Below are 25803 nucleotides of genomic sequence, written 5' to 3' on the forward strand. Positions count from 1 at the left end.
CTCTCCTCTCATTGTGATCAAGGGCAGCAAATAAGCTTGTAGTTAAGGCCTTTCACTGGATTAGTAGTCCGTTTGATTAGCTGCCTTTCAATATATTATGCCAAGTGGTTAACAAATTTGCAAAAGTAGAGAGAGTTGTCAAGCTAGTCACAAATGCTGACTATTTCTGCTTAATGAAGATCCTGACGCACAGATCCAGTTGTACCGGTGAAAACGGGCTTTTTCACCTTCCTCTGATGTGTCAGATAACGTTGGTCAATGAAGATAGTTTTGAAATTGAACACTCTGAATTGAAGTCTTTTCCATCTATAACCTAAGTAAAGCTTACAAAAACATTCTTCTTTTATGTTTCTGTAGTACTTTGTCAATGTACTTTTTTAATTTGATAACTTGTCTTCAAAATTATACAGTATTTTAACTTGATAAGCCAGTGCTACTGCGCTTGTGATTGATTTACCTTCTGAAAGGCAAGGGCCCAGTAGGTGGGCTGTTGAGACTCCTAATGCTTTTTAGGAACAGATGAAAGGGCATGGAAGCACCCTTATCTTTCTACAGTTAGAGTACCCCTTGCCAGTCAGCTTTTCAGGATGTCTACAATGAATATGCATGAACTTGATTTGTGTGCCCTGCCTCCATTATATGCAAATCAAGTTCATGCATATTCATTGTAGACATCTTGAAAACCTGACTAGCAAGGGGTACTCCAGGACCAGACGTGGGAAACATTGAATTTTTCATTCTAAAAAGTACAATGAATTTATTGTGGGGATTGCTTCCCTTTTTTGTAGCTGCATATATTTTTGTGATGTCAAAAAATAAAATCGCTGTTTGTAAGAAACTCAGGGGCCCTTTTACTAAGCTGCGGTAAAAACTAATTTGTGGATGTTCTACCCACGCACTAAAAAATAAAATGTATTTGTTTAGCACTGGAGGCGAAGAATAGGCGTGTTCTGCATTAATTGGTTGTCGTGTGGGCATTCCCGTACTCCACAACTCTGTGCAGTTCTGGAGGCCGTACTTATAGAAAGATGCAAACAGGATGGAGTCGGTCCAGAGGGCGTCTACAAAATTGGCAAGTGGTGTCGGTCATAAAACATATAGGGACAGGCTTATAAACCTCAACATATATTCACTGGAAGAAAGGCAGGAGAGAGGGGATATGATAGAGATGTTTAAATATTTCAGTGGCGTTAATGTACGGGAGGAGAGCCTTTTTCAAATGAAGGATAACTCTGGAATGAGGGAGCATGCGATGAAGTTAAGAGGAAATAGGCTTAGAGGGAATCTAAGAAAATACTCTTTCATGGAAAGGGTGGTGGAGGTTGTGGAGACGAGGCAGGGGCATAGCCAGACACGTAATTTTGGGTGGGCCCAAGATGGGTGGGCAGAAGAACCCTGCCCTGTCCCACAAGTGATTTGGTCTCTCCTCCTCTCACCTTAATGCCATATGGTCTCTCAAACATCCCCCTCCCCCCATACCTTTTAAATAGCAGATTTTCACCGGCAGCGAGCAGCAACTAATACACACTGCTCATGTTGGCTCCACAGCCTTCCCACTGACGCAACTTCCTGTTTCCGCATAGGTGGGAATACATCAGAGGGAAGACTGTGGGAAGGTATGCAGGAGGGACAGTTGTTGGGAGTTTTCAGCTGTGGGGCTTGGGAATCCCTACCAGCCCCATCATAGGTGTGCTGCTACTGGGTGGGTCTGAGCCCAAAGTTGGGGGTGGGCCAGGGCCCACCCTAGGCTACGCCACTGAGACGAAGACTGTGTCAGAATGTAAGAAAGTGTGGGGCAGGCACATGGGATCTCTTAGGGAAAGGAGGAGTTAAGTGGTTACTGAGGATGGGCAGACTGAATGGGTCATTTGGCCCTTATCTGCCGTCAGGTTTCTATGTTTTTAAAATAGATGGTGGGAAGGGCTCATGTGCTAATGGGAAAATTAGCGTGTGGAAAAATGTTCTTCGCGCTTTGGAATGACCCATGTAAGGATACACTAAGGCCACGTTTTGCTGCTGTTTGAGAACCCCTCAGTTAAAAAAAAAAAAGTATGTTAGTGTGTTTGAAATTTAAGTGCCACATGTTTGGTCTAATCTGTGTAAAAAAAAACTGTTTTTACATAACTAAGGGTCCCTTTTACTAAGCCGCGTTGTGCTAGTGTACTTAACGTGGCACAGAAATGTACTAACGCAGGATGTGGTAAAGTGCCCTGTGTTAGCTTGCCATTAGCCCACAGTAATCCTGCTCTCATTTATTTTGGCTAGGGGCATGTCATGGGTAGAGGAATGTAAACCGGTTAGCATGATGACGTTACCGTGTGCTAACTGGTTTATGCATGCTTAACGTAGGAGTCCTTTTACTGTAGCTTTGTAAAAGGACCCCTAAATTCTTTCTCACTAGCTAGATTTCTCAAAATATAAACCTGCATTTTTCTTAGTTGTTCCTTATATTGTCCCTAGATGTGTTATATATATTTTACTTGTGCACACGCAAAACATTTAATTTCTTATATACCACTTACAAGCCTGCAAACTATTGAAGCGGTGTAGGTTCAGGTACATTAGATATTTTTCTGTCCCTGAAGGTCTCTCAGTCTAAGTTTGTACCTGAGGCAGTAGATCATTAAATATATTAAATTACTGGGTCCTGCATTTTCCTCCTGTTCTTATGGATTTCCAGCTCAGTTGGAGCTGGCTTGTAATGGGCCTTATTTTAATCTCTTTCTGTTCTGTTTGGCCCAGTTACTACTGTAACAGTTCCTGGTCAGGAGCAACTCATGCAGGAACCCATTCCATGTGCACTTAGGGGGTCTTTTACTAAAGGTTAACGCATCTTATCTGCCACGGGACCTTCCGCAAATAACATGAGCTAATCTTTATAAAAGACCCCTTAGTGTGGCTACCAGGTAATTATTTTGCAATGGCCGACATTCATTTGGCCCACTCCCTTCTGATCTCTGCTTCTGCTGTGTGCACAGCCCATCCATGCCTGCATGCAGCACTGCAGCTGGACTAATCCCCCCTGTATGATAATTTTGTTATGTATTCATACTTATTATGGCTATGGCTTCTGTTAAAAAACATACAAACAAAAAGTCTAGTCTCCTCTTCCAAGTCCTCTCTGTGGTGGATCCTGCAGCTAGATTCTGCTAAGTGTTTGCAACGCAGTGTTCTGGTTTACTCAGTTGCAATGGGAGGAGGTGCAAATCTGTCAGCAGTAAATTACAAATTTTGCTTACTTAACTACCTGCTAAATTAAGCCAGATTTTTAGAAGTTCTTCAGAAAACATCATGACCCACATATTCTGAAAGTAGCTGTAATATAAGATTCGTCATACTTTCTTGCAGTGGGTATTGGAGCCATTCCCAAGATGATTCCCCCTTTTCAAAAATTGGGAGGAGGGAGAGACTCTGGCAAAGCAAACTCCCAAGATTTAGGTCCTATTATATCGTCCTAGAAAGTAGCTGCTCATGCTGTCGGGACTCTGGAACATTAATAGCAAGTGGAATTCTGTTTTCCTGTTGTCCTAATAATTAAGTTCTCTTGCCCACTATTTTTATTTCATAAGCTGAGGGGAGTGCCGATTTGGCTTCGTATGAGGAAATGGGGCTGTGTGGAGCACGGCTTGAGGCCAGCATTTTCTCAGACACAGAACAGGGGAAACCCTTCAGTACATCCTGGCCCTGAATACATTAGTGTTAATGCGCAGTCCAACTGCTGCACGGCTTGTTTCTAATGATCTCGTGTGTGTAAAGAGATTTTCTGTGTTGCCTGGCATTGAAAGGCCCAGTTATAACTCGTATATGATAGAGAGAAATGAGCATATATCCAACTCTTCATGGACATAGATATTTTTGTTCTACTCTTGCTAATTTCGTAGAATTCCAACAGCTAGGGTAGTTAGCATTTGTTGTTTAAGTGCTGGCCACCGCAGCTGAACGAAATCCAGATTTAGTACCAGTATCTGGATTGTGGCTGGCACAGCATATCCAGTTTCAGCGCTGACAGATGTTCCCTCAAAGCTGTGCAGTAGTCCTCCAGTCACATTCCTGTCAGTGAAGGGTGATGCTTTGATATTGTGTTTTCAGTCTCCAGGTACAGGCAGCAGGGCTATAAGTTTGCACAGCTTGCCTGCTCCTCGCTATTGAAAATGTGATGCTGAAACAGCACCCCCTACTGGCAGGAATGCACGTGGAGGACTCCCACACAGCTTACAGGGAACATTGATGCTGACCTTCAGAATATGTATGAGATGATTTTCATGGACTCCTTGATATGCAAATTGATCTCGTGTATATTCATTGTGAATATTCTGAAAACCTGATTGACTGAGGTTCCCCCCAGCACAGGTTTGGAATTCACTGCCCTAGCCTTATCCTGATAGGCTGAATATCTCTCCTAACCAGATAACTGTCAACTCTGCCCATGCACCACCTTGGCACTGTCTGGATAGTGTGACGGAGCCAACTTTATTGGAATTAAGATAAGTAACTGGCAGTATTAACACATCATTAGATTGTAAAGGACTGTATATATGGAAATCCTGTAATTTATGGCTACACTAGTAAAAATGGCCTGTTTCTGGCGGCGATGAAATGGGCGCTAGCGGGCAGGGGACTCCCCCTCCCCTTACGCGTGTCTCCCTGGTGGTCTAGAGGTACCTGTTCGGTGGGGGTAGGAAAGAAAGAGCCCCCTCTTTCCTGCCCGTAGCGGTGGTGGTAGCATCATTGCTACATCGTGTGGGAGTCCGGCTCTCGGCGTTTCAAAATGGCCGCCGAGAGTTGAAGTCTCGCGATGCAGCTTGAACTCTCGGCGGCCATTTTGAAACGCCGAGAGCCGGACTCCCACACGATGTAGCAAGGATGCTACCACCACCATAACGGGCAGGAAAGAGGGGGGGCTCTTTCTTTCCTGCCCCCACCGAACAGGTACCTCTAGACCACCAGGGAGACAGGCGTAAGGGAAGGGGAGGGGAGGTGACAGGGGGGGAGGGACGTTGCTGAGGGTGAGTGTGGTACCGTGGGCGGGGCGGTAACTTCTAAGGGGCGGGGCTATGTGGGGAAAGGGGCCGGGTTGATGTGGACGTCCTGGGCGGCTGGGAGTTTTTGGAAGGGGAGGAGTAGGGAAACACGCTCCGTGTGTTTCCCTACTGCTCCCCGTGCATTTATTAGCGTTGTTTTTGTGTTGCGCCCTCGATGTCATCACGTGTGACGCGAGGGCGGGGCATGAAGATGTTGTGTGTATGAATTTGCTCATTAGCAACTTTTGAAAAAATTTATTATTGTGGAGGTTTTTTTTGGCGAGATGATGGTGCGCCGGGCCCACGCCTTATAGTCGGATAATCTCTGGGTGGCAATACTTGAAGCCTTTTTTCTCCACTTAAATTTACATAAATTGATACTAACCCAAATAAGAGCTTCTTCTTGTATCCATTGTGTTACACAGTGAGTGTGAAGCTGTGTTTTGGAGTTTCAAACTGTCTGGATAGTGCCAAAATGGTTTGTAAGGATATTCGGGAGCACTGCGGGATATCTGTAGATAGGCTCATCTGAGACATTTATCTGGATAAATTTCACAATCGACCTGCAAATGTATATGTAAAAAGCAATCCATATACTTGCTTAGTGTGAATTAGTCATTCCTGTTTTCAGCATTAGGATGAACCCTGTTTCCTGCTATAGTCGTGTAAAAATATTTCAGGATAAGTAAGCAGTTACCTGGATAAACTAGGGGTCTGATAGTTGCCCTGTCTCTCTACTGGGGTGTTTACCTGCACTGCTAAAGATGGGGGGGGGGGGGGGGGGGGGGAGAGCAGAGCCAGCCAATAATGCAGAGGGATTTCATTTTGAAATGCCTGCATGTGATTTAACTATAATGTACTTATATTGGTCAGAGATATATGAAGTAAGTAGGAGCTAAATCTCAAAAGGTACAAACTCTCTAGAAACAATATACTATATTTTTAAGGACCATCAGAACTTGGGTTGATGTTTCAATCTTCACCACCTTGGTGTGTGAGGTTTTTTTTAAGAAAAAGAAAAACATTAACAATGAAGATAATATTTGTGAGAGAGAGTGCTTAAGGGGGTCTTTTACTAAAACTTAGCTCTAGTTATCTGTATCAGGACCCATAGGAATAAAATGGGCCCTGGTACAGATAACTTGAGCTAACTTTTAGTAAAAGACTCCCTCAGGAAGGATTTATATAAAAAAAAAAGAAAACCAAAACCTGGATTGATGAGAACTTTTGATGGTAAATAATCCCACCAAGGTGGTGAAGATTGCTGCATCTACCCAAATTCTGATGGTCCTTAAAAATATTGTATATCGTTAGTAGAGAGTAGTATTTGTACCTGCATATGATTGAAGGCATAAACTTTATATCTGTTGTGGCCCCCTGTGAACAGTGTGGTGATTCTATAAATTGTCCTCATAATGCTGAATTTTAATGTGTGTGTTTTCACTTTGAAATAATAAACGTCTTTCTCATGGTTGAATGTGGGAATGGGGGTGTAGGCACTGTATGCCCCTTAGAGCAGCTTTTTCTCTGTATCTTATGCTCTCTCAATTTAACAATCTGCTTCTCTTGCTTTGTAGGTAAAGAGATATCAGTGCACGTTTGAGGGTTGTCCTCGTACGTATAGCACAGCTGGGAATCTGCGCACCCATCAGAAGACACACCGTGGAGAATACACATTTGTGTGCAACCAGGAAGGGTGTGGCAAAGCCTTTCTTACCTCCTATAGCCTCAAAATTCATGTGCGTGTGCACACCAAGGAAAAACCATTTGAATGTGATGTGCAAGGCTGTGAAAAAGCATTCAATACATTGTACAGGTGCGTTAGCTTGAAAAAAACATTTTAGGTTATTTTCTTTTTCATTGGACAGCCAGCTCGTTTGGGAAAATTCTGGAAGATATTTCCTTAATACATACATTGTCCTGGTATTTGAGATTAGGAGTCTAGGGACAGATTTATTAGTTTCAAGCTGAAAGTTTAATTTCACTGCTACATTTCAAATAGGTAAATGTTTATTCTTTAAATCAAAGTATAATACCTTAGCTCAATAGTTTCCAAACCTGATCCTGGAGGCACCCCAGCCAGTCAGCTTTTTGAGATATCCGCAATGAATATTCATGAGAGAGATTTGTGTGTAGTGGAGGCAGTGCATGCAAATCTCTCATGAATATTCATTGTGGATATCCCAAAAACGTGACTGGCTGGGGTGCCTCCAGGAGGACCAGGTTTGGGAACTGCTTCCTTAGCTGAAAGATGTGCAACATGGAAGATAAGAATTTCTTTCTTTTCTGAGTTCCCTGTTCATGTAGGTGTTTTTATATTTTCTGTCGGTGGCTGAAACTCATTTGATATGGCCAAGTGTTCAAAATAGGCAGCACCCAAAGTTCCTGTTTCTGTCCAGGCCTCTTAATGTTTAATCATAGTTTAGTTAGTAGCTTGAAGATGATTTAATTAAGTAACCTAGTGTATAATTCAATCCCAGTTCTGTATCCTTGTAAGTGAAAAGATAAAGGCCCTAAATGTCCAGACTGCCTTCTGTTACTTCCAGAAGTCTTTCAGTAATAATTGTGATTAATTAAGCAAGGTTCAGATTTGTTAATCATCTAATAAAAACTTCTGATCCAGTGATTTAGAATTTGATTTGTGTGATCTGTACTGCTAGATCGGTAGTGACAGAAGGCAAAAGTAGAGACTAATAGACGATTCACCACTGGAGATGTGAGTCCAACAGTCTTTATTATATCAGAGATAACGACCCGACACAGGCCGTGTTTCGACGCTAAAAAGCGTCTGCATCAGGGGTCAATAAATACACTACAAATCAAAACATATAACATATAAATAATGCCAATAAAAACATATATGCACATCCATATAGAGATATGAAAATTCAATAGACACTAATTTTCTGATCAGAGGTCAATATGCTCAAATATGCTTAATGGTTATTAAGCATATTTGAGCATATTGACCTCTGATCAGAAAATTAGTGTCTATTGAATTTTCATATCTCTATATGGATGTGTTTTGATTTGTAGTGTATTTATTGACCCCTGATGCAGACGCTTTTTAGCGTCGAAACACGGCCTGTGTCGGGTCGTTATCTCTGATATAATAAAGACTGTTGGACTCACGTCTCCAGTGGTGAATCGTCTATTAGTCTCTACTTTTCCCTTCTGTGATTCGTCATCGTAGAGAACTTTTCCTGTTCTATATTTTGGAGATCGGTAGTGACCACATTTCAAAAGGTTGACAGTTGGCCTGACAACTCCAGTTATCAACTACCTTCCAGCTGAGTTTTGGTGATACACCATTCATGCAGGGAAGCAGACATTGGATTTGTTTGTTATTTTAGTAGTAAGCATTATACAAAAGCTCTTCAGTCCTCCGGTGTTTTAATTTAGTGGTATCTGCATTTTAAGCTGCCAAATCTCACTTGTTATCTGATGAAATCTTGTGGAAATTCAAATCTTATTTTTAAATTCCCGCCGAAGATGCAGAAGTGGAATGTTAAATAATTGTTGTCACTTGTAGTTATTCAGGGGTCTTTTTACCAAGCTGCGGGGAAAAGAGCCCGGCCAGCGGAGGCAGTTTTTTCCCACACGCCAGGGCCCTTTTTACTGCAGCAGGTAAAAAGCCTCCAGACACACATGACCATACAGTGTGGCGATAAGGTCTCCCGCGCTAACCGGGTTACTCCCGGAAATGGCACGTGCTTGGGGCGGAACTACCCCCGGCGGCTGCATTGGGCCGGCGGTAGTCCCGGAAGAGTGAGTGGTAAGTCTGCGTTGGGTGTACCGCCGCTCCGTAAAAGGGGCCCCTCAGTTCACTAGTTAATCTCTTATTAGAGACGACAAATCAAGTGGAGGAGTGGCCTAGTGGTTAGAGCAGCGGGTTGAGAACCAAGAAAGCCCGGATTCAAATCCTGCTGATGCTTCTTGTGCCCTTAACTTTTCCATTGACTCAGGTGCAAACTTAGATCTTAAGCTCTCCAGAGACAACGAAATGTCTAGTGCAATGAATGTAACTTGACAAGCTGCAACTAAATAAATAAATTCATAACTATCAAGGTAGCATTCTTTCTGTAACTGAAGCAAAAGATGTGAGAGGTTGATCTTGTCTTCTGGCAGCATTTAATCATCTCAATCAGGATACACCAAAGTGTGTCCAAAACTATAAATGTTAAATTTTATAAAGAAGTGTGTTTTCCTGGCAAACCATCTTTGTTCATTTTCTGCTTCAATTTTATATCAGGTATTGAACCTAACAGACATAGTGTTTTCCATTAAACACACACAAATGTGCTGTCAAAAAATGTAAAGTCATTAATCTTGTAATGACCATAAACTACACATATGTAAACTTCAGTGAAGCAGATTCTTCAGCTTAAAAAAAAAAGCCATATAACACCAATACAGTTCTTATAAACTGCTAATTTCCCTACCAGAACGGTTCATTGTGGTGTACAATAATAAGATAATACAGATATATTGATAATATTAAAAATCAGTACAGCTCTATCTGCCTGTATAAAATTAATTACAATATGGAGGCAGTGGTGTAGCTACTTGGGGCCAAGGGGGGGCCTGGGCCCCCATAGATTTGTCCCTGGACCCCCCCTGCTGCCGACCCTTGAACCCCCCCCCCCCCGCCATCGCCGTGGGCTACCTTTGCTGGCGGGAGACCCCAATCCCCACCAGCCGAGGAGGTCCTCTTCTTCCCTCGAAGGCTTGGTTCTGTTTCTGTGAGTCTGACGTACAACGTGCTGCGACGTCAGACTCAGTCCGAAACTGGAAGGGATGCAGGCAGGCAGTTTTCAATAGCACGAGGATGGAAGAACTTCTTAAAACAAGACCTCGGCTGGGCTGGCGGGGATTGGGGGTCCCCCGCCAGCTGAAGTAATATTTTTAAAGGCACCGGACCGGAGGAAGTGGACCTCAGAGGGGGTAGGTGACGGCGGTAGGCGGGGGAGGGTTGACGGCGGTAGGGGGGGCGGCGGCCGGGGGGGGGGGCTATAATGTGCCCCCTCACTCTAGCCCCTGCCCCCCCCCTACCGCCGAACCTCAGATACGCCCCTGTTAAAAAGGGGTTAGATAGATTCCTAAAGGACAAGTCCATAGACCGCTATTAAATGGACTTGGAAAAATTCCGCATTTTTAGGTATAACTTGTCTGGAATGTTTTTATGTTTGGGGAGCGTGCCAGGTGCCCTTGACCTGGATTGGCCACTGTCGGTGACAGGATGCTGGGCTAGATGGACCTTTGGTCTTTCCCAGTATGGCACTACTTATGTACTTATGTACTTATGTAAAGTAACTTATTAGGATATATCTCTTCTTTGCAGTAAGAGCGAATGGTGGCTAGGTTGTTTTCATGTCGTTTTGTGTCTGTTTGCAGGCTGAAAGCACATCAGAGACTTCATACAGGGAAGACATTCAACTGTGAATTGGTAGGGTGCAGTAAATACTTCACCACTCTCAGTGACTTGAGGAAACACGTCCGAACACATACTGGAGAAAAGCCATTCAGGTGTGTGCTAGCCTTTTTCCTCTTTGCACATGAGCCATTTTGGGGGGTGTAGTGTGGCGAGAATTGAAAAGAATGTTTAGATTTCTTCCTAGCATGGATCTGGATTTGGTCATAATGTAGGCTTGTTGTCCCTCAATATTTCACTAAATGCAATTGGGACTTAGATTGGACATTACGAAGAGCATAGTTTTTATGTGTACCATTATGAAGTTATCTAGTCCTGTTTGACTTCCATTATTTTACATAGCTGTGGTGTACCAGTTCAAAATAAGAAGAGAAATTTGTGACTAACTGGGAAAAGGGGACCAAGTCTCGGATCCAGTGAAAATGGCCAAGTTTTCATGTCATGGGTCTGTAATCCGTCTGCGAAAATTAAATGTTTGACCTTCTGTAACTTTTTCATTTTTTTTCCCACATAAAAGGATGGAGTTTGGACTGTGGTATTACAGATTGTTTGCTCCAACAGTTAATTAAATCCTCATTTTTTGTTTCTGGTGACTTTAGTCACTCTTTCCCAGAGAGTGTCAAGTATAAGCCTTTCTGGTGGGCTGTAGTTGTTTACTGTCTATATAGTAATTGAAGTCGGAATGTTCCCAGGGTGTGCATGTCGTTTCTCTTGAGCACCTCCTGCTGTCTTAAGGAAAAGGGGAATTGCTTCTCAACCTTAGAGCTTAGTAGTTTCCTCTCATCTTGTGATTTGGGCTGTGAGAGGAAGAAGACTGTGCCTGCTCATAGCAAGTATATACATGGTTAGATCATTCACCCAGCCCTGATTACCACATCTTTTACACTTCTCTATTCAGTCAACTCCACTTCTAAATGTTGCAGCCTGAATTCCCAGTATTTTCTTAGTTTCACATAAGCATTAGATTAGGCATTGTGAATATTACCCACATAGAAGGTAGAACCTTTCTACACTTCCTCCAGGTTCCTCTGTTTACTAAGGGCAAGCAAAATCTTCCCCATAATTCTAGATAAGCTCAAAGCCTGTGAGATAGACCCAGAGGATCCCTGTATGGCAAGAGGACACAGCCCAAGCCAAACTTAAGACCTTAACTCTTCAACAAGGGCATAGAGGGGGTGTAGCCTGCCCAGGGTGGCAGGTACAACTGCAGCTATCTTACCGGACAGACTGGATGGATCATAGTGGTCTTTATCCGCCATCATTTGCTATCTTACCGTGTTTATCATTCACTAACCACTTGCAACCTGGCAAAGGGTGGAGATAATGAATGCAGTGTTAAATCTGTGCTGTACTGCTTAGTCATAAATAGTTGGGTCTCTGCCAAGTCATAGTTCATAGAATGGCCCTGCCTTGGGCTGATCATTTCTTACTACTACTTTAACGATTTCCAGCTACCCTTGATTGCTTAATAGCAATAAATGTGTTAACAGACGCACCTCTTGGTTTTGTCCCCTTGTTAAGGATGTAAAAAGAATCGAAGCGGTGCAAAGAAAAGCTATGAGAATGGTATGGGATTTGCGTTATAAGATGTATGAGGAGAGACTTGCCGACCTGAACATGTATACCCTGGAGGAAAGGAGAAACAGGGGTGATATGATACAGGCGTTCAAATATTTGAAAGGTATTAATCCGCAAACGAACCTTTTCCGGAGATGGGAAGATGGTAGAACGAGAGGACATGAAATGAGATTGAAGGGGGGGGGGGGGCAGACTCAAGAAAAATGTCAGGAAGTATTTTTTCACGGAGAGAGTAGTGGATGCTTGGAATGCCCTCCCGCGGGAGGTGGTGGAAATGAAAACGGTAACGGAATTCAAACATGCGTGGGATAAGCGTAAAGGAATCCTGGATCCTCAGGAGCTTAGTCAAGATCGGGAGGCGGGGCTGGTGGTTGGGAGGCGGGGATAGTGCTGGGCAGACTTATACGGTCTGTGCCAGAGCCGGTGGTGGGAGGCGGGGCTGGTGGTTGGGAGGCGGGGATAGTGCTGGGCAGACTTATACGGTCTGTGCCAGAGCCGGTGGTGGGAAGCGGGACTTTTGGTTGGGAGGCAGGGATAGTGCTGGGCAGACTTGTACAGTCTGTGCCCTGAAGAGCACAAGTACAAATCAAAGTAGGGTATACACAAAAAGTAGCAAATATGAGTTATCTTGTTGGGCAGACTGGATGAACCGTGCAGGTCTTTTTCTGCCGTCATCTACTATGTTACTATGACCCTAACACCTTTCAGCTGCTCTTTTTTTTTTTTTTTTCCCCCTTAATTACCTTGACTTATCGATACAGGAAGCTGCTCTATGTTGGGATACTTCCTGACATTACTCCTGAGTCTGCCCTCCTCCAAGCCCCAATTCATGTCCTCTAGTTCTACCGCCTTCCCATCTCCTGAAAAGGTTCGTTGGCGGATTAATACCTTTCAATTATTTGAACGTCTGTATTATGTCACTCTTGTTTCTCCTTTCCTCCAAGGTATACATGTTCAGGTCAGCAAGTCTCTCCTCGTACGGTTTGCAACGCAAATCCCAAACCATTTTCGTAGCTTTTCTTTGCACCGCTTCCAGTCTTTTTACATCTTTAGCAAGATACGGCCTCCAAAACTGAAAACAATACTCCAAGTGGGGCCTCACCAACGAGTTGTAGGGGGGCATCAACACCTCCTTTCTTCTGCTGGTTATACCTCTCTCTATGCAGCCTAGCATCCTTCTGGCCACAGCCATACTCTCTCGCATTCGGTTTAAAGTTCTCCTCACCCAGAAGACACTGCACCTAGTTAGTCCATCCTATATTGCTTCCCTAGTTATCAAACATATAAATGGCAAGAGGCGTACTCACTCGCAAATGCACAGTAGAGACCCTCTCTGTCCCGCCCCCGCGTCAATACGTGATGACGGGGGCGTGACAGAGAGGGAACCTGCGCACCTGAGAGTGAGGGAACCGCCGTCGCCACCGCTCCCCCCCCCCCCCCCCAGGGTTGCCGCTACCGCTCCCCCCACCCACCCGGAGCCGCCACCCACCCTCCACCCGGCCCGGGTACCTGACGTCACTATTCAAACCCATGGAACGCAGCACACAGCTCATCTGAGCTGCCATTGGTCTTCCTTACCTGCCTGTGTCCCGCCCTCGCCGACGTTACGTCACATGAGGGTGGAAGACACGCAGAGAAGAAGGAAGGCCGACGGCAGCTCAGATGAGCTGTGTGCTGCGTTCCGGCGGTTTGAATAGTGAAGCCAGGTACCCGGCCCGGGTGGAGGGGTGGCGGAGGGGACTCCGGGGGGGAGGGGCGGCGGCGACCTATCCGTGGGGGGGGGGGCCTTTCAAACCCCCCCCCCCCCCTTCCTAGCCCGTTTTTACGGGCTCAACGGCTAGTTCTATATACTCTGTCTTGTGCACTTCAATCTCTTGACGCTAACGTTTGATACTGCCTTCTAAACTTGTGTATTATGAATCCATTTAATACTCTGCCTTTTTCTTTTTGGATCCTAGTCTCTGGAATAGTTTACCCCCCCCCGACATTAGGTTTGAATTCTCATTAGGCGGATTTCAGACAAAATTAAATACCTATTTTTTCCAGATGGCTTTACGTGCTGATCCTGTGAACATTCACTGAAACACTGTGCTCTTCACTAACTCTCCCCTCCCCTTCTCCTCTTCCTTGGTTTTTATAAGTTTGCAAGAATGTACTCTTTCCTATTTTTAATTGAAGTTCCGTTTCTCAAGATTTTATGTGGAATTTTGTGTATTCACCGCTTTGACCTTCTTTGAGATAAAGACAGTATATCAGGTTTTTAAAATAAAGAAACAATGGCAGGTTGCCAACACAACATAGTGAATCAGAGAGGGCTGGTGCCAGTTTTAACCTGTGCAATATCTCATGCAGGTGTGATCATAATGGCTGCGGAAAAGCTTTTGCTGCAAGTCACCACCTTAAAACTCATGTCCGGACACATACTGGTATGTTGGTTAACTTCTTTTGATACTTTTCAATTCTTAAACATTTTGGCAGCAGGTTTAAGGGGATTTGAGGGTCTCGTGTGTATGTGTATCGCTGTCTTTTCATCATTTTCAAGCACAGCAAAAAAAACACCAAAGGAATACACCTCCTACGAGCAAAACGTAACAGAGTAGGGGTGGACCAAAGACGACCTTGCAGCCAAATGGGATTGAAAAGCAGTCTTTAAGCACCACAACTATGTGCTGACCCAACACAAGGCTGTTTCAGCAGGAATGCAGCCTGCTCCAGAGGTCACAATATACTGCAGCAATACAGATGTTACTCCTCAGATGGTGTGGTAAAAAGAAATTGGAGATACAGACAAAAAATACACGAAGGGTACGGCTGTCAAAGTAATCACAAACAGCGGTTGTCTTGAAATTCACAGCGTACTTGACGCTGCAGGTTGATATTAAGAGAAACAGCAATCATATTCCTAAAACTCCAGATGAAAATGGATTGAGAGAGCCAGATTTAGACTGCTGTTTGTAACCTTAACTGTTTCTCCTTTGGCTCTTTTAGCACACACAGATTTGGTTTTACTCAGTGTTTGTTTGTTATGCTGTGTATTTTTTTTAACTTTAATTCTTTCCTGTCCAGCGTTGATTTTTGCTTCTCAGTAGTTTGTTTTGTATACTTTAGAGCACAGTGTTGGCATAAGTTTTGCTACTCACCCAAGTTGTACTTTGACAGTGTAACAACGTATAAGAAAGAGTCTCTTAGACTATGGGCCTGATATTCGTCCGGCGGTGATAAGCATTTTGCCGGCATCAAACTTGGGAATTCGATGCCAGGCCATGTCCAGGTACCAGCATTGAATTTCTGGGTTTGTGGAGCCAGCTAACACACAGCGGTTAAGTGTAATATTCAGCACTTAAGTGGCTATGGTGAGCCACATAAAGATAGGACTGACTTTGATGTGGTCCTGTTGATGAGGTTACCCTGGCTGGTTAATGCTGAATATCGGAACTTAATCAGCCAAGTGCTGAGGCCGCCTCCGGAATATCCCCCCAAAATAGCTGATTTGAGTTTGGTGCTAACTGTTTATTTTCAGCAGCTGTATAAATAATTTGCAAGGAGCGGTTTCACTTTTATAGGTTTAGGGACCTTCTCAATAAGGGTGACTGAAACTGAAGCAGTTTTTATGGTTAATGTCTCAGGGGTTTCATCTCTGGATATACGTTCCCTTCAATTACTTAGGCCATGCGACTAAAAAAAAAATTGTTCAACCTACTTAGACTATGTATTGCAGTTTGATGTTTTCACACATTTCGTCTTCTGTAAAAAAAAAATGAGTTTTAGATTTTCAGCTCATCTGTTTCTTTTTTTAGGTGAGAGACCTTTCTATTGCCCCAGCAACGGCTGTGAGAAGACCTTCAGCACTCAGTATAGTCTGAAGAGTCACATGAAGGGTCATGACAAAGGACATTCCTACTATCTGATACCTAATACAATGTGCGAGGTCAGCAGTCTGCCACCATCTTTCCACTATTTTCACGCTTCAAGGGGGATCATGTGCTTCCGAGCTGACATTTCCTTTCCCTCAGCCTGTGCTTTCTGGGCTCTTGTGTAAGGAATGTGGAAACACTGAACTGGTTCTGTAGACAGTTTTGTATAGGGTACATAGCGGCTAACTCCCGCGGTCAGCGCTTAACCCCGATATTCAATGCTAGGCTGTTTCCGATGACGGGCGTTGAGTATCCAGTTTATTTCGGTTTAAAGATAACTGGCTAAGTCGATATTCAGACTTAGCCGGTTATCTTTAAACCGGTCACAGATACCCCACACTTTCATGCAGCCAAATATGGCTGCTAAACCAGGTTTAAAATCAGCGGATAGCTGGTTATATTTGCTAGCCACTAACCAGGGATATTCAGCGGGGGATAGCCAGTTATCCCTGCTGAATATCGGCGGTTAGCCGGTTAAGCGCTTTTTAACCAGTCAGCAGCTTTTCTGGCCGGCTAAATAGCGCTGGATATTGGGGGGGATAGAAACTTTCTCATGGCCTCAGAAAGGCACTTGAGATCTGGTCAGTTGTCTGTTAAGTTGTACCACATGCTGGACTACTACTACTACTACTATTTAGCATTTCTATAGCGCTACAAGGCGTACACAGCGCTGCACAAATATAGAAGAAAGACAGTCCCTGCTCAAAGAGCTTACAATCTAATAGACAAAAAAGTAATCAAATCAATTAATGTGTACAGGAAGGAAGGAGGAGAGGAGGGTAGGTGGAGGCAAGTGGTTACGAGTCAAAAGCAATGTCAAAGAAGTGGACTTTCAGTCTAGATATAAAGGTGGCCAAGGATGGGGCAAGACGTAGGGGCTCAGGAAGTTTATTCCAGGCGTAGGGTGCAGCAAGAAAGAAGGCGCGAAGTCTGGAGTTGGCAGTAGTGGAGAAGGGAACAGATAAGAAGGATTTATCCATGGAGCGGAGTGCACGGGAAGAGGTGTAGGGAAGGACGAGTGTGGAGAGATACTGGGGAGCAGCAGAGTGAGTACATTTATAGGTTAGTAGAAGAAGTTTGAACAGGATGCGAAAACGGATACGGAGCCAGTGAAGGGTCTTGAGGAGAGGGGTAGTATGAGTAAAGCGACCCTGGCGGAAGACGAGACGGGCAGCAGAGTTTTGAACCGACTGGAGAGGGGAGAGGTGACTAAGTGGGAGGCCAGCAAGAAGCAGATTGCAGTAGTCTAAACGAGAGGTGACAAGGGTGTGGATGAGGGTTTTGGTACAGTGCTCGGAAAGAAAGGGGCGGATTTTACGGATGTTGTAAAGAAAGAAACGACAGGTCTTGGCAATCTGCTGGATATGAGCAGAGAAGGCGAGAGAAGAGTCAAAGATGACCCCAAGGTTTCGAGCTGAGGAGACAGGGAGAATGAGAGAGCCATCAACAGAAATAGAAAACGGGGGGAATGCTGGAAATTTTTTAATTAAATTGGATCAGGATGAATCTATATGGGCTGTCAGCAAAATCACCAGAATAAAGTTTGCATACGTTGAGGGAGCAGCTTTTCTCTAATTTCTGTATTTGACTGGGGGGGGGGGGGGTTTCTGCTGCCTCCCCCCCACCCCCACCCTTCCTCTCTCAAATTGCTGAGAGAAACCAATGATAACCCAATCAGGATACTCCAGTATTATGATAATTGAAGGAAAGTTAACCCTGGAGCTTTTGAGGTTTCTTTATTTAAAAATGTTTGAGTGTTCTTGGTTTCAGTCTCTCTCGTGTTTGCATTTTGGTGATTTTGCGTTAGATATTGTTTGCTTCCTGTTTTGTTTTGTTTTTTTCTTATCAAGAGACAATTTTCCCTCAGACAGCACTTATACAGTGATGAAATGGAGCCCTTATGGATTGGTTGGTTACAAAACACTGTTTTATTTGCTTTGAACGTAGCTAGTTTTCAAAAGACTTGTAGCATTGCTCACTTGACGAGGTCAAACTGGTTGAATATAAATGTTTTATTAGAATTTTAGAAAGCATTTTGACGGTAAAGCTTGTTTGTAATATATACCTTCATTTTTTGTTTTCTCCATAGGATACAAATCATTCTCTTTGCCTGAGTGATTTAAGTTTGCTATCCACAGATTCTGACTTAAGAGAGAATCCCAATGCGGTAACTAAATGCTTACTTGTTTTGAGGTTTATGAAATTAGAAAATCTGTTTCATTGTTGTTTGAAATTCCCTATTAAATAAACATATCTTTCTCTATGAGCAGACGTTGAGGGGGGAATTAGGACAAATTTGAAGCTTGTGCACCTTTAGAAACATTTGTATTTATTTATTTATTTAATTTAATTGCATTTTGTATCCCACATTTTCCCACCTCTTTGCAGGCTCAGTGTGGCTTACAATACCTCATGAATGATGGAAATACAATTTGATTATGGGTTACATGGTGAGGAATTATAAGAAGACAGAGGCACATTTTCAAAGCACTTAGCCTTCCAAAGTTCCATAGAAATCTATGGAACTTTGGAAGGCTAAGTGCTTTGAAAATGAGCCCCAAAGTAAGATAACATTGTGAGGCAATAAGAACTATAGGATAACAACTTGAAGATAAATTCATGTGACATGACACATTTCTAGCTATGAGGGAGGGGTTTCATATGTGGTGAAGGTACGTAAGATGAGAGTGCAAAAGGAAATATTATGAGACATTTCTAACTATATATAAGGAATTTGTGTTTTGATCCTTGTGATATATTTTGTCAAAAAGATGGGTCTTCAGTAGTATGCGGAAGTCGGTTAATTCGTGAATCGTTTTCAGGTTGCGTGCTAGTGCGTTCCAGAACTGTGTACTCGTATAGGAAAAGGTTGATGCATGCATTAATTTGTATTTTAGGCCTCTGCAGTTAGGGAAGTGGATGTTAAGGAAAGTTCGGGATGATTTTTTAGCATTCCTGGGTGGTAGGTCTATCAAGTCTGACATGTAGGCAGGGGCTTCACCATGAATGATCTTGTGAACCAAGGTGCATACTTTGAAAGTGATACGTTCTTTGAGTGGGAGCCAGTGCAGTTCTTCTCGTAGGGGTTTTGCACTTTCGTATTTTGGTTTTCCGAATATAAGTCTGGCTGCTGTGTTCTGGGCTGTTTGGAGTTTTTTCAGTATTTGTTCTTTGCAGCCTGCGTAGAGTGAGTTGCAATAGTCTAATGGCTGAGCACGAGTGATTGCAGCAGGCTGCGGAAGGCGGACCTTGGGAAAAATGGTCTTATTCTTTTCAGTTTCCACATTGAGTAGAATATCTTTTTGGTTGTGTTGTTCGCGTGGGTCTCGAGTGTTAGGTGCCGGTCAATAGTAACTCCAAGGATTTTTAAGGTATTTGAGATTGGCAGATTTAATTTTGGTGTATTGATGGTGGTAAATTTACTCGTATTGTATTGGGAGGTAAGTATTAGGCATTGGGTTTTCTCTGCGTTCAGTTTCAGCCGGAATGCATCTGCCCAGGTGTTCATGATGTGTAGACTTTGGTTGATTTCGTTGGAGATTTCACTGATGTCTTGTTCAATTTAGTATGTTCAATTCAGTTTTCTTAAAAAAACAAAAAAAAGCTCTTCCTGTAAAAAGGGATATACGTCGGATACTCATTCACCTTGTGCTTGGCTCAGAAAAAGTTAGCTGTCACTCTTAAGGAGTTCTTTAATTTTAAATATAATTGGCAATATTTAAACTTCCACAACAAGGGGCTTAAGAGTTTGACTTTATTTAAAACCTTATTGCTGGTTTGCATATTTTACAGTCCTTTAAGAAAAACCAGCAGACTTGGTTGAGCAGAGATGATATAAGGTTGGTAAGTGGTTTTTGTAAAATGCAGGCTTCAGGGCTGCCAGTTCTCTTCCTAAGAAAAGTCAAATGTCTCGGGGAAAACAAAACCAAGATCTGTTGAACTTTGAAAGGTATCATTTACCTTTAATGTCTTACCATTCCTGATCCCAGTGCGCACTCTACTTTTTGAAGACAAAACTGCTCTGTTACTGATTACAGGGTAATAAACCACCTGGTGCCACTAGGATTATTAGAATCCAAGAAGATGTTCTATAAGGGAATGATTTTTTAAAATTTGCAGTCTACTCGATAAATCCTTTTAACTGTGGTCTTGGCAGTGGGGGTACAAAATGCTAAGGGCCCTGTTTACAAAGCCATGCTGTAGGTGTACTAGCATTTTTAGTGCACACTAAAAATGCTTGCACACCTTTTGTAAACAGGGCCTACTACTACTACTCATCATTTCTATAGCACTACTAGACGTATGCAGCACCTTACACCTGAACATGAAGAGACAGTCCCTACTCGATAGAGCTTACAATCTAATTAGGCCAGACAAACAGGACAAACAAGAGATAAGGGAATATTTAAGTGAGGATGATAAAATAAGGACTCTGAACAAGTGAATAAGGGTTAGAGCCCTAAGTAATCAATGAATCCCAACACTGAAACATAAACTAAAATTATCTAATCTATTGTGTGGCATCAAATGATTGAATTTTTTTTTTTAAACAATTTGTGTTTTTCTAAAATATTTTTTGTAGACCTCGGTGGTGACTTGTTTTCACATAAGGTAAATTCCCCATGAATTGGTCTTAAATTTTGCTTAAATCTCTTCAATACTGTACTTCAAAATTGCACTATTCATTATCTTTCAGTGATCAGTACTTTTATGTCAATTGTGGGACCCGCAACCAACATGGACCACATTTTGCCAAGGACTGCCTCAGGGTGTGGTCCTCTTTCAAACAGTCCCATTTTGAAGTATTGAAGAGATTTAAGTTTAATTTAAGGGGGTCTTTTTTGTACTAAGGTGTTGCTGGCATTTTTAGCTCGCACTGAACGCTGAGACACCCATAATGGGCTAAAAATGCTAGCACACCTTTGTAAAAGACCCCCTAAGTGAGCAAAATTATACCCTATATGAAATGAGTCACCACTGAGGTTTAAAGAATATTTTAGAAAAAAAACAATCAACCATTTAAAACATTTGTAATCACTTGGGTGCCAAACATAATAGATATTAGATAATTTTAGTTTGTTTCAGTGTTGGTATTTTTTGATTTAATTTGCAGACCATCAAGCAAATTTTCAAAGGGAGATTCCCTCTGGAAATTCGCTGTCAAGTTTAGGGTTTGCAGTACTCCTTGGTACTGTCAATCTTGTCTTCTTCCCTGTTGCTTCGATAGTCACCTTCCTTTAGTGCTAGAGAGAGATACAAACTTAATACGCGTTCATGCTAACACAGTACTGGTTTATTTTATTTTCAGACTCACGGGCAAGATCTTAGCACAGTTTCTCCAGCCTGCCTCTTTGATTCCATGTTTCAGAGCCCAGATAATAGTGCAAATTTAGAAGACTCTGTGCAGACAGGTAATATATGTCCTGGAGTGGGTGTGGGCTGCAGGGATAAGATTCTGTCGACTTTTAATGTGCAGTGCATTTCTGCTCGCATATTATTGAGCAATGAATGCTTCAGCTGAAGGTGACTTTGGATGCTGTCTTGGCTGTGTATCTGTGAGGTGTAAAAGAACTGCAGACTGAAAAATATAAATTAAAAAATAATTCTAGTATCTAAAGCACTTAAACCATTACTAGAGAAACTAATGATTCGTGTCCTAAGGCTTTTCAGACTATTCATCTGTAAATTCCGTCTCCCAACTCACTGCCATAAACTTACATTTTAGCCCTTAAGAGGCATTTCTTGTAGAAGAAATTCCCATGCTGTTGAAGTAAACCATTTATCATTCTTTGACAATACACTTAACAGCAAAAGGTTTGTTAGCACTGAGCATATGACTATATTCAAATAGTCTTGATCTGTTTCATCTCTTTGTTCTCAGCTGCGTTGACTGAAAGTTTTAGCAATCCTGCCGAGACCACTCCTGACCCTTCTGTTGGGGACACAAAGTTTATGTCTATCCCTCTGGTGATTCAATCTGTGATCTCTGAGCCTTCCCAGCAAACCTTACAAGCCTCTACACCCACTGTTACTCCAGCACCCAATTCCATTGGCAGGAACTCACAGCAGGTCACGTTTGGGGATCCTGCCGCCATTTTACAGACTCCAGAAGTGCCTGTCGCTCAGAGCACGCAGTTTGCAGCCAATCAAGATGAGTTTCTTCAGCACACTCGGACACCACAGCCTGTTGTGCAGGGACTTTCAGTGGTCACTGGAGCGCCTCTTCCCGCAGCAGCTGGTACAAATGAGCCACTGCCAGCCCTGGTCCAGACAGTGCCTCTAGGTACAAACTCTGTCCTGACAAGTAATCCCACTATAGCTGTCACCCCAACTCCGAACGCTGCTATTTTGCAATCCAGCATCGTGGTGGATGAGCAGAACCTGCAGTGGATATTGAGGGGTGCCACAGGTGCCTCTCAGAATTCAGAGCAGATGGTGAGTACATTCTGTTGTTGTGATTACAATAGAGATAATAGACATGATGCAGCTTTCTGGGTGGGGGGACCTTAGGGCAGGCTGCTCTGCTTTTTCAGGAAATTAACAGGTCGGTTTTCATTTCGCCTTTCTGTATCCCTTCGGGTTTTCAACCCAATCCCCAGGACACATCTAACCAGTCAGGTTTACAGGGTGCCCACAATGAGTATGCATGAATACTTCCATTGTATACAAATCTATCTCATGCATATTCATTGTGAGTATCCTGAAATCTTGACTGACTAGGTATGTTCCCAGGACTGGACTGAGAAAGCCCCTGCTTTACAGCAGTCCTTGCAGTAATGGCCCTCAGTTGAGAGCCATACATTAGGGCTGTTTCAGGAACCTTGCAGTTATGGGCCCCTAAATAGCAACATGATGTATCGCTGTTGTGCAGTGATTGGGGGTGTCTCTTTACATCCAGAGGTGGTGGTGGTCATTGCCTCTCTGATATTGCTAGTGTTGGCCCCAGTTGACTTTGGGGAATGAGAATTGAAGGAACCAAGTTCAGCGTGAAGATGTTTTGACTTGGTAGCTTTCAATTTTTATTTTCTTAATGTTGTTTGCCTATATGCCTTGGAAATTCACAACCACTAATGAAATCGATCATCGTTTAGTGAATCATTTGGGTCATTTGCAGTGTCTAGGAGAAACTCTAATGTTAATCGTTGATGTATTAGGCATATTACAAAGCGGTGTGGCTGGATTATTACACAATTCAGGTTTTAGTGTGTGTGAGTACCGTTGCTTCCTACTGAGGCTGCAGCCATTTTCTCATGCCGTGCAACTTACTTCTATGGCTCAATCCATAGTTATCATTGGAGAACACCTATTATAAGGAAACAATTTGCCGTACGTAATGAGTAACAACAAAGCATTTGACAGTGTTCCTCCTGAAGGATAGGAGGCGATGTATTATGGGGTGGTAACTGATTAAAGATAGAAAGCAAAACGTAGGACTGATTAGTTTGCCAAATGGAAAGAGGTATTATTTGAATTTGCAAACACTTAGAACCCACCAGTCTGGGGAAGCCCTTGTTTCTGTGGCTGACAGTACAACACACAATAGCATACCATAATCAACCATAAAAGAAAAAATAAAAGCCTACATATGGTCCCAAACAGCTTCACCCAGGCCTAGAGGATAATGGTGGAGCGCCTTGATGTAACCTGGTGTTAACAAATCTGGAAGAGTTTTAGGTGTTACAAAAGCAAACTGCCAGGCTCCTTCTGGCCCAGAAATACCGATTCCCTGTCACCTACAGAACAAAGTTCAAAAATCTGATTGTCCATAGGGTTCTTCAATCTAATAATCTTTTCTGTAGCGCTAACGTGTTAGTCTCACTCACACACACAAGGAGTGACTGGTGCTGCAAATATTGAAGCAAGACATGTTTACCCACTTCTACCCTAACTGAGATAACATTTAACCTCATTGTCAACTTTCTTCAGATCAGTCACCTTACTTCCTAACTCTTCTTATTGTCTTACTTATATATATGTCCCATCTTTGCTTTACCCTTCACTATCAATTATAATGTTCTATTACGTATTATGTTGACATTGTAAATGGTATATCATGCCATACTTTGTATTGTTATTTGAATATTTTTACTGCTGTAATTGCCTATTGCTCATGTTTGATCTATTCATACTGTACACCGCCTTGAGTGAATTCCTTCAAAAAGGTGGTAAATAAATCCTAATAAATAAATACTAGATGTACACAATGCTGTACACATTATATGCAGGTACTTTCTCTGTCCCTAGAGGGCTCACAATCTCAGTTTTTGTACCTGGGGTCAATGGAGGGTTAAGTGTCTTGCCCAAGGTGACAAGGAGGTTCAGTGGGAATTGAACCCAGGTTGTCAGGATCAAAGTCTGCTGCACCAACCATTAGGCTACTCCTCCGCCTAGAATATCTATCTTTAACATGCACTTCTTATAAAAAGCTGGATATAACAAAAGAGAGGGAACGAAGTACAAACTAAAGTCCAAAGGAAAAAAAAACAGCACCACGGGCCTTTAAAAACGGAACACAGTTCTTTAATGAATGAGCCTTTTCAAAAAGACCCGACACGGGCCGTGTTTCAGTGACTAGCACCTGCGTCAGGGGTCACAGTGATGACGTAGAAAACTTGGGGAATAACTCTAATATATTCCTCTACAATATATTATTCCTTACCCCACATCTCATATAGTAAAAGCTACAAAGCACCAAGGCACTTTCACTTTCTGTATCCAAATGGATCCGTGTCGGGTCTTTTTGTCAAGGCTCATTCATTAAAGAACTGTGTTCCGTTTTTAAAGGCCCGTGGTACTGTTTTTTTTGTTTTTCTTCTTATAAAAAGCAACATGGGAATCTTCTCACAGTCCCCTTAGCAACCAGTGGACAAGATAATCGCCATTTAAGTTTTAGCCCCTTCCCTGTGGAATGATAATTCCTTTTTATGTACGTTGTGAATCCTCATTTGATGGAGTAGCCAGATGTTAGTGGGTGGTGACTCCCGTCTCCTCCTATGTCCTATTCCTTTTTATTCCTTTCACTTAACTTTCTCTTTAGGCTATGCTATTGGATTTATTGTAAACTTGCTCTGGTACCCCAGGTGTGCGATGGTTATTGAAAGTAGTGTCCATAGGAAGAGAAACCTAGCGATAGGTATGAATTGTTGAGCTCCATATTAGGACTTAGCAGTCAGGAAAAGGATTTTGAACAGCTTCTAGCAGAAGTCAAAAGGGCAAATAGATTAAGATTAAAACAGAGTAGTTCCTTTTTTTTTTCTTTGCCTTCTCTTGTCAGTTGTGTAGCGAATGTTGATGTCAGGTGAGCCTACCAAAATTGGTTTTCCATGTCCGAACTCATTTTTGACATTTTGTTCAATGCATTCAAAAATACTTTAGTCTGGTGAAAAACATCTCGCACATCAGACCCTTAACAAATAAACAGAAAGTCTGGACCTACAGGAGTACATCTGCTATGACTTAAGAGCAGAAGCTGAGCACTGACTTACCCATGTGTATGTTTGGTTTTTCTTTGTTTTTTTTTTTTCATAGCAGCAAGCACCTAAAGTGGAGAAGGTATTTTTCACCACTGCGGTACCTGTAACTGGCAGTACTGGTATGTACTCATAAACCGAAGTTAAGTAAAATCAGTTTAACCGTGTAGAGCGTATATGAAACTTGATTTACGTACCCAAGTTTAAAGAGAACATAACAGCATATGACCTATGCAGTTTATCCAGCCATACATCCTCTTCAGGTCTCCCTCTGATCTCTGCTTGTTCTGGGCTTTCTTGAATTTCAGTTACTCTGTCTCTCAGTTGCCTAACATATAGTAACATAGTAGATGACGGCAGAAAAAGACCTGCATGGTCCATCCAGTCTG

The 25803-nt window shown here is 42.7% G+C and overlaps 1 protein-coding gene across 2 annotated transcripts in view; it reads left to right on the forward strand.

Moving 5' to 3' along the window:
• MTF1 (metal regulatory transcription factor 1) overlaps positions 1-25803 on the forward strand; it is a 37789-nt gene that overhangs the window by 6459 nt on the left and 5527 nt on the right. The window contains exons 2-9 of one of the 2 annotated variants that reach the window (XM_030217367.1): positions 6599-6837; positions 10416-10547; positions 14383-14456; positions 15828-15958; positions 18034-18111; positions 21253-21355; positions 21826-22379; positions 25473-25536. In XM_030217367.1, the coding sequence (XP_030073227.1) occupies positions 6599-6837; positions 10416-10547; positions 14383-14456; positions 15828-15958; positions 18034-18111; positions 21253-21355; positions 21826-22379; positions 25473-25536 (1375 nt within the window). The remainder of the gene's footprint in view (positions 1-6598; positions 6838-10415; positions 10548-14382; positions 14457-15827; positions 15959-18033; positions 18112-21252; positions 21356-21825; positions 22380-25472; positions 25537-25803) is intronic. The other variant, XM_030217368.1, reaches the window with a different exon arrangement.

This window comes from Microcaecilia unicolor, chromosome 11 (assembly GCF_901765095.1).
Source record: "Microcaecilia unicolor chromosome 11, aMicUni1.1, whole genome shotgun sequence".
NCBI classification, from domain to species: Eukaryota; Metazoa; Chordata; class Amphibia; order Gymnophiona; family Siphonopidae; genus Microcaecilia; species Microcaecilia unicolor.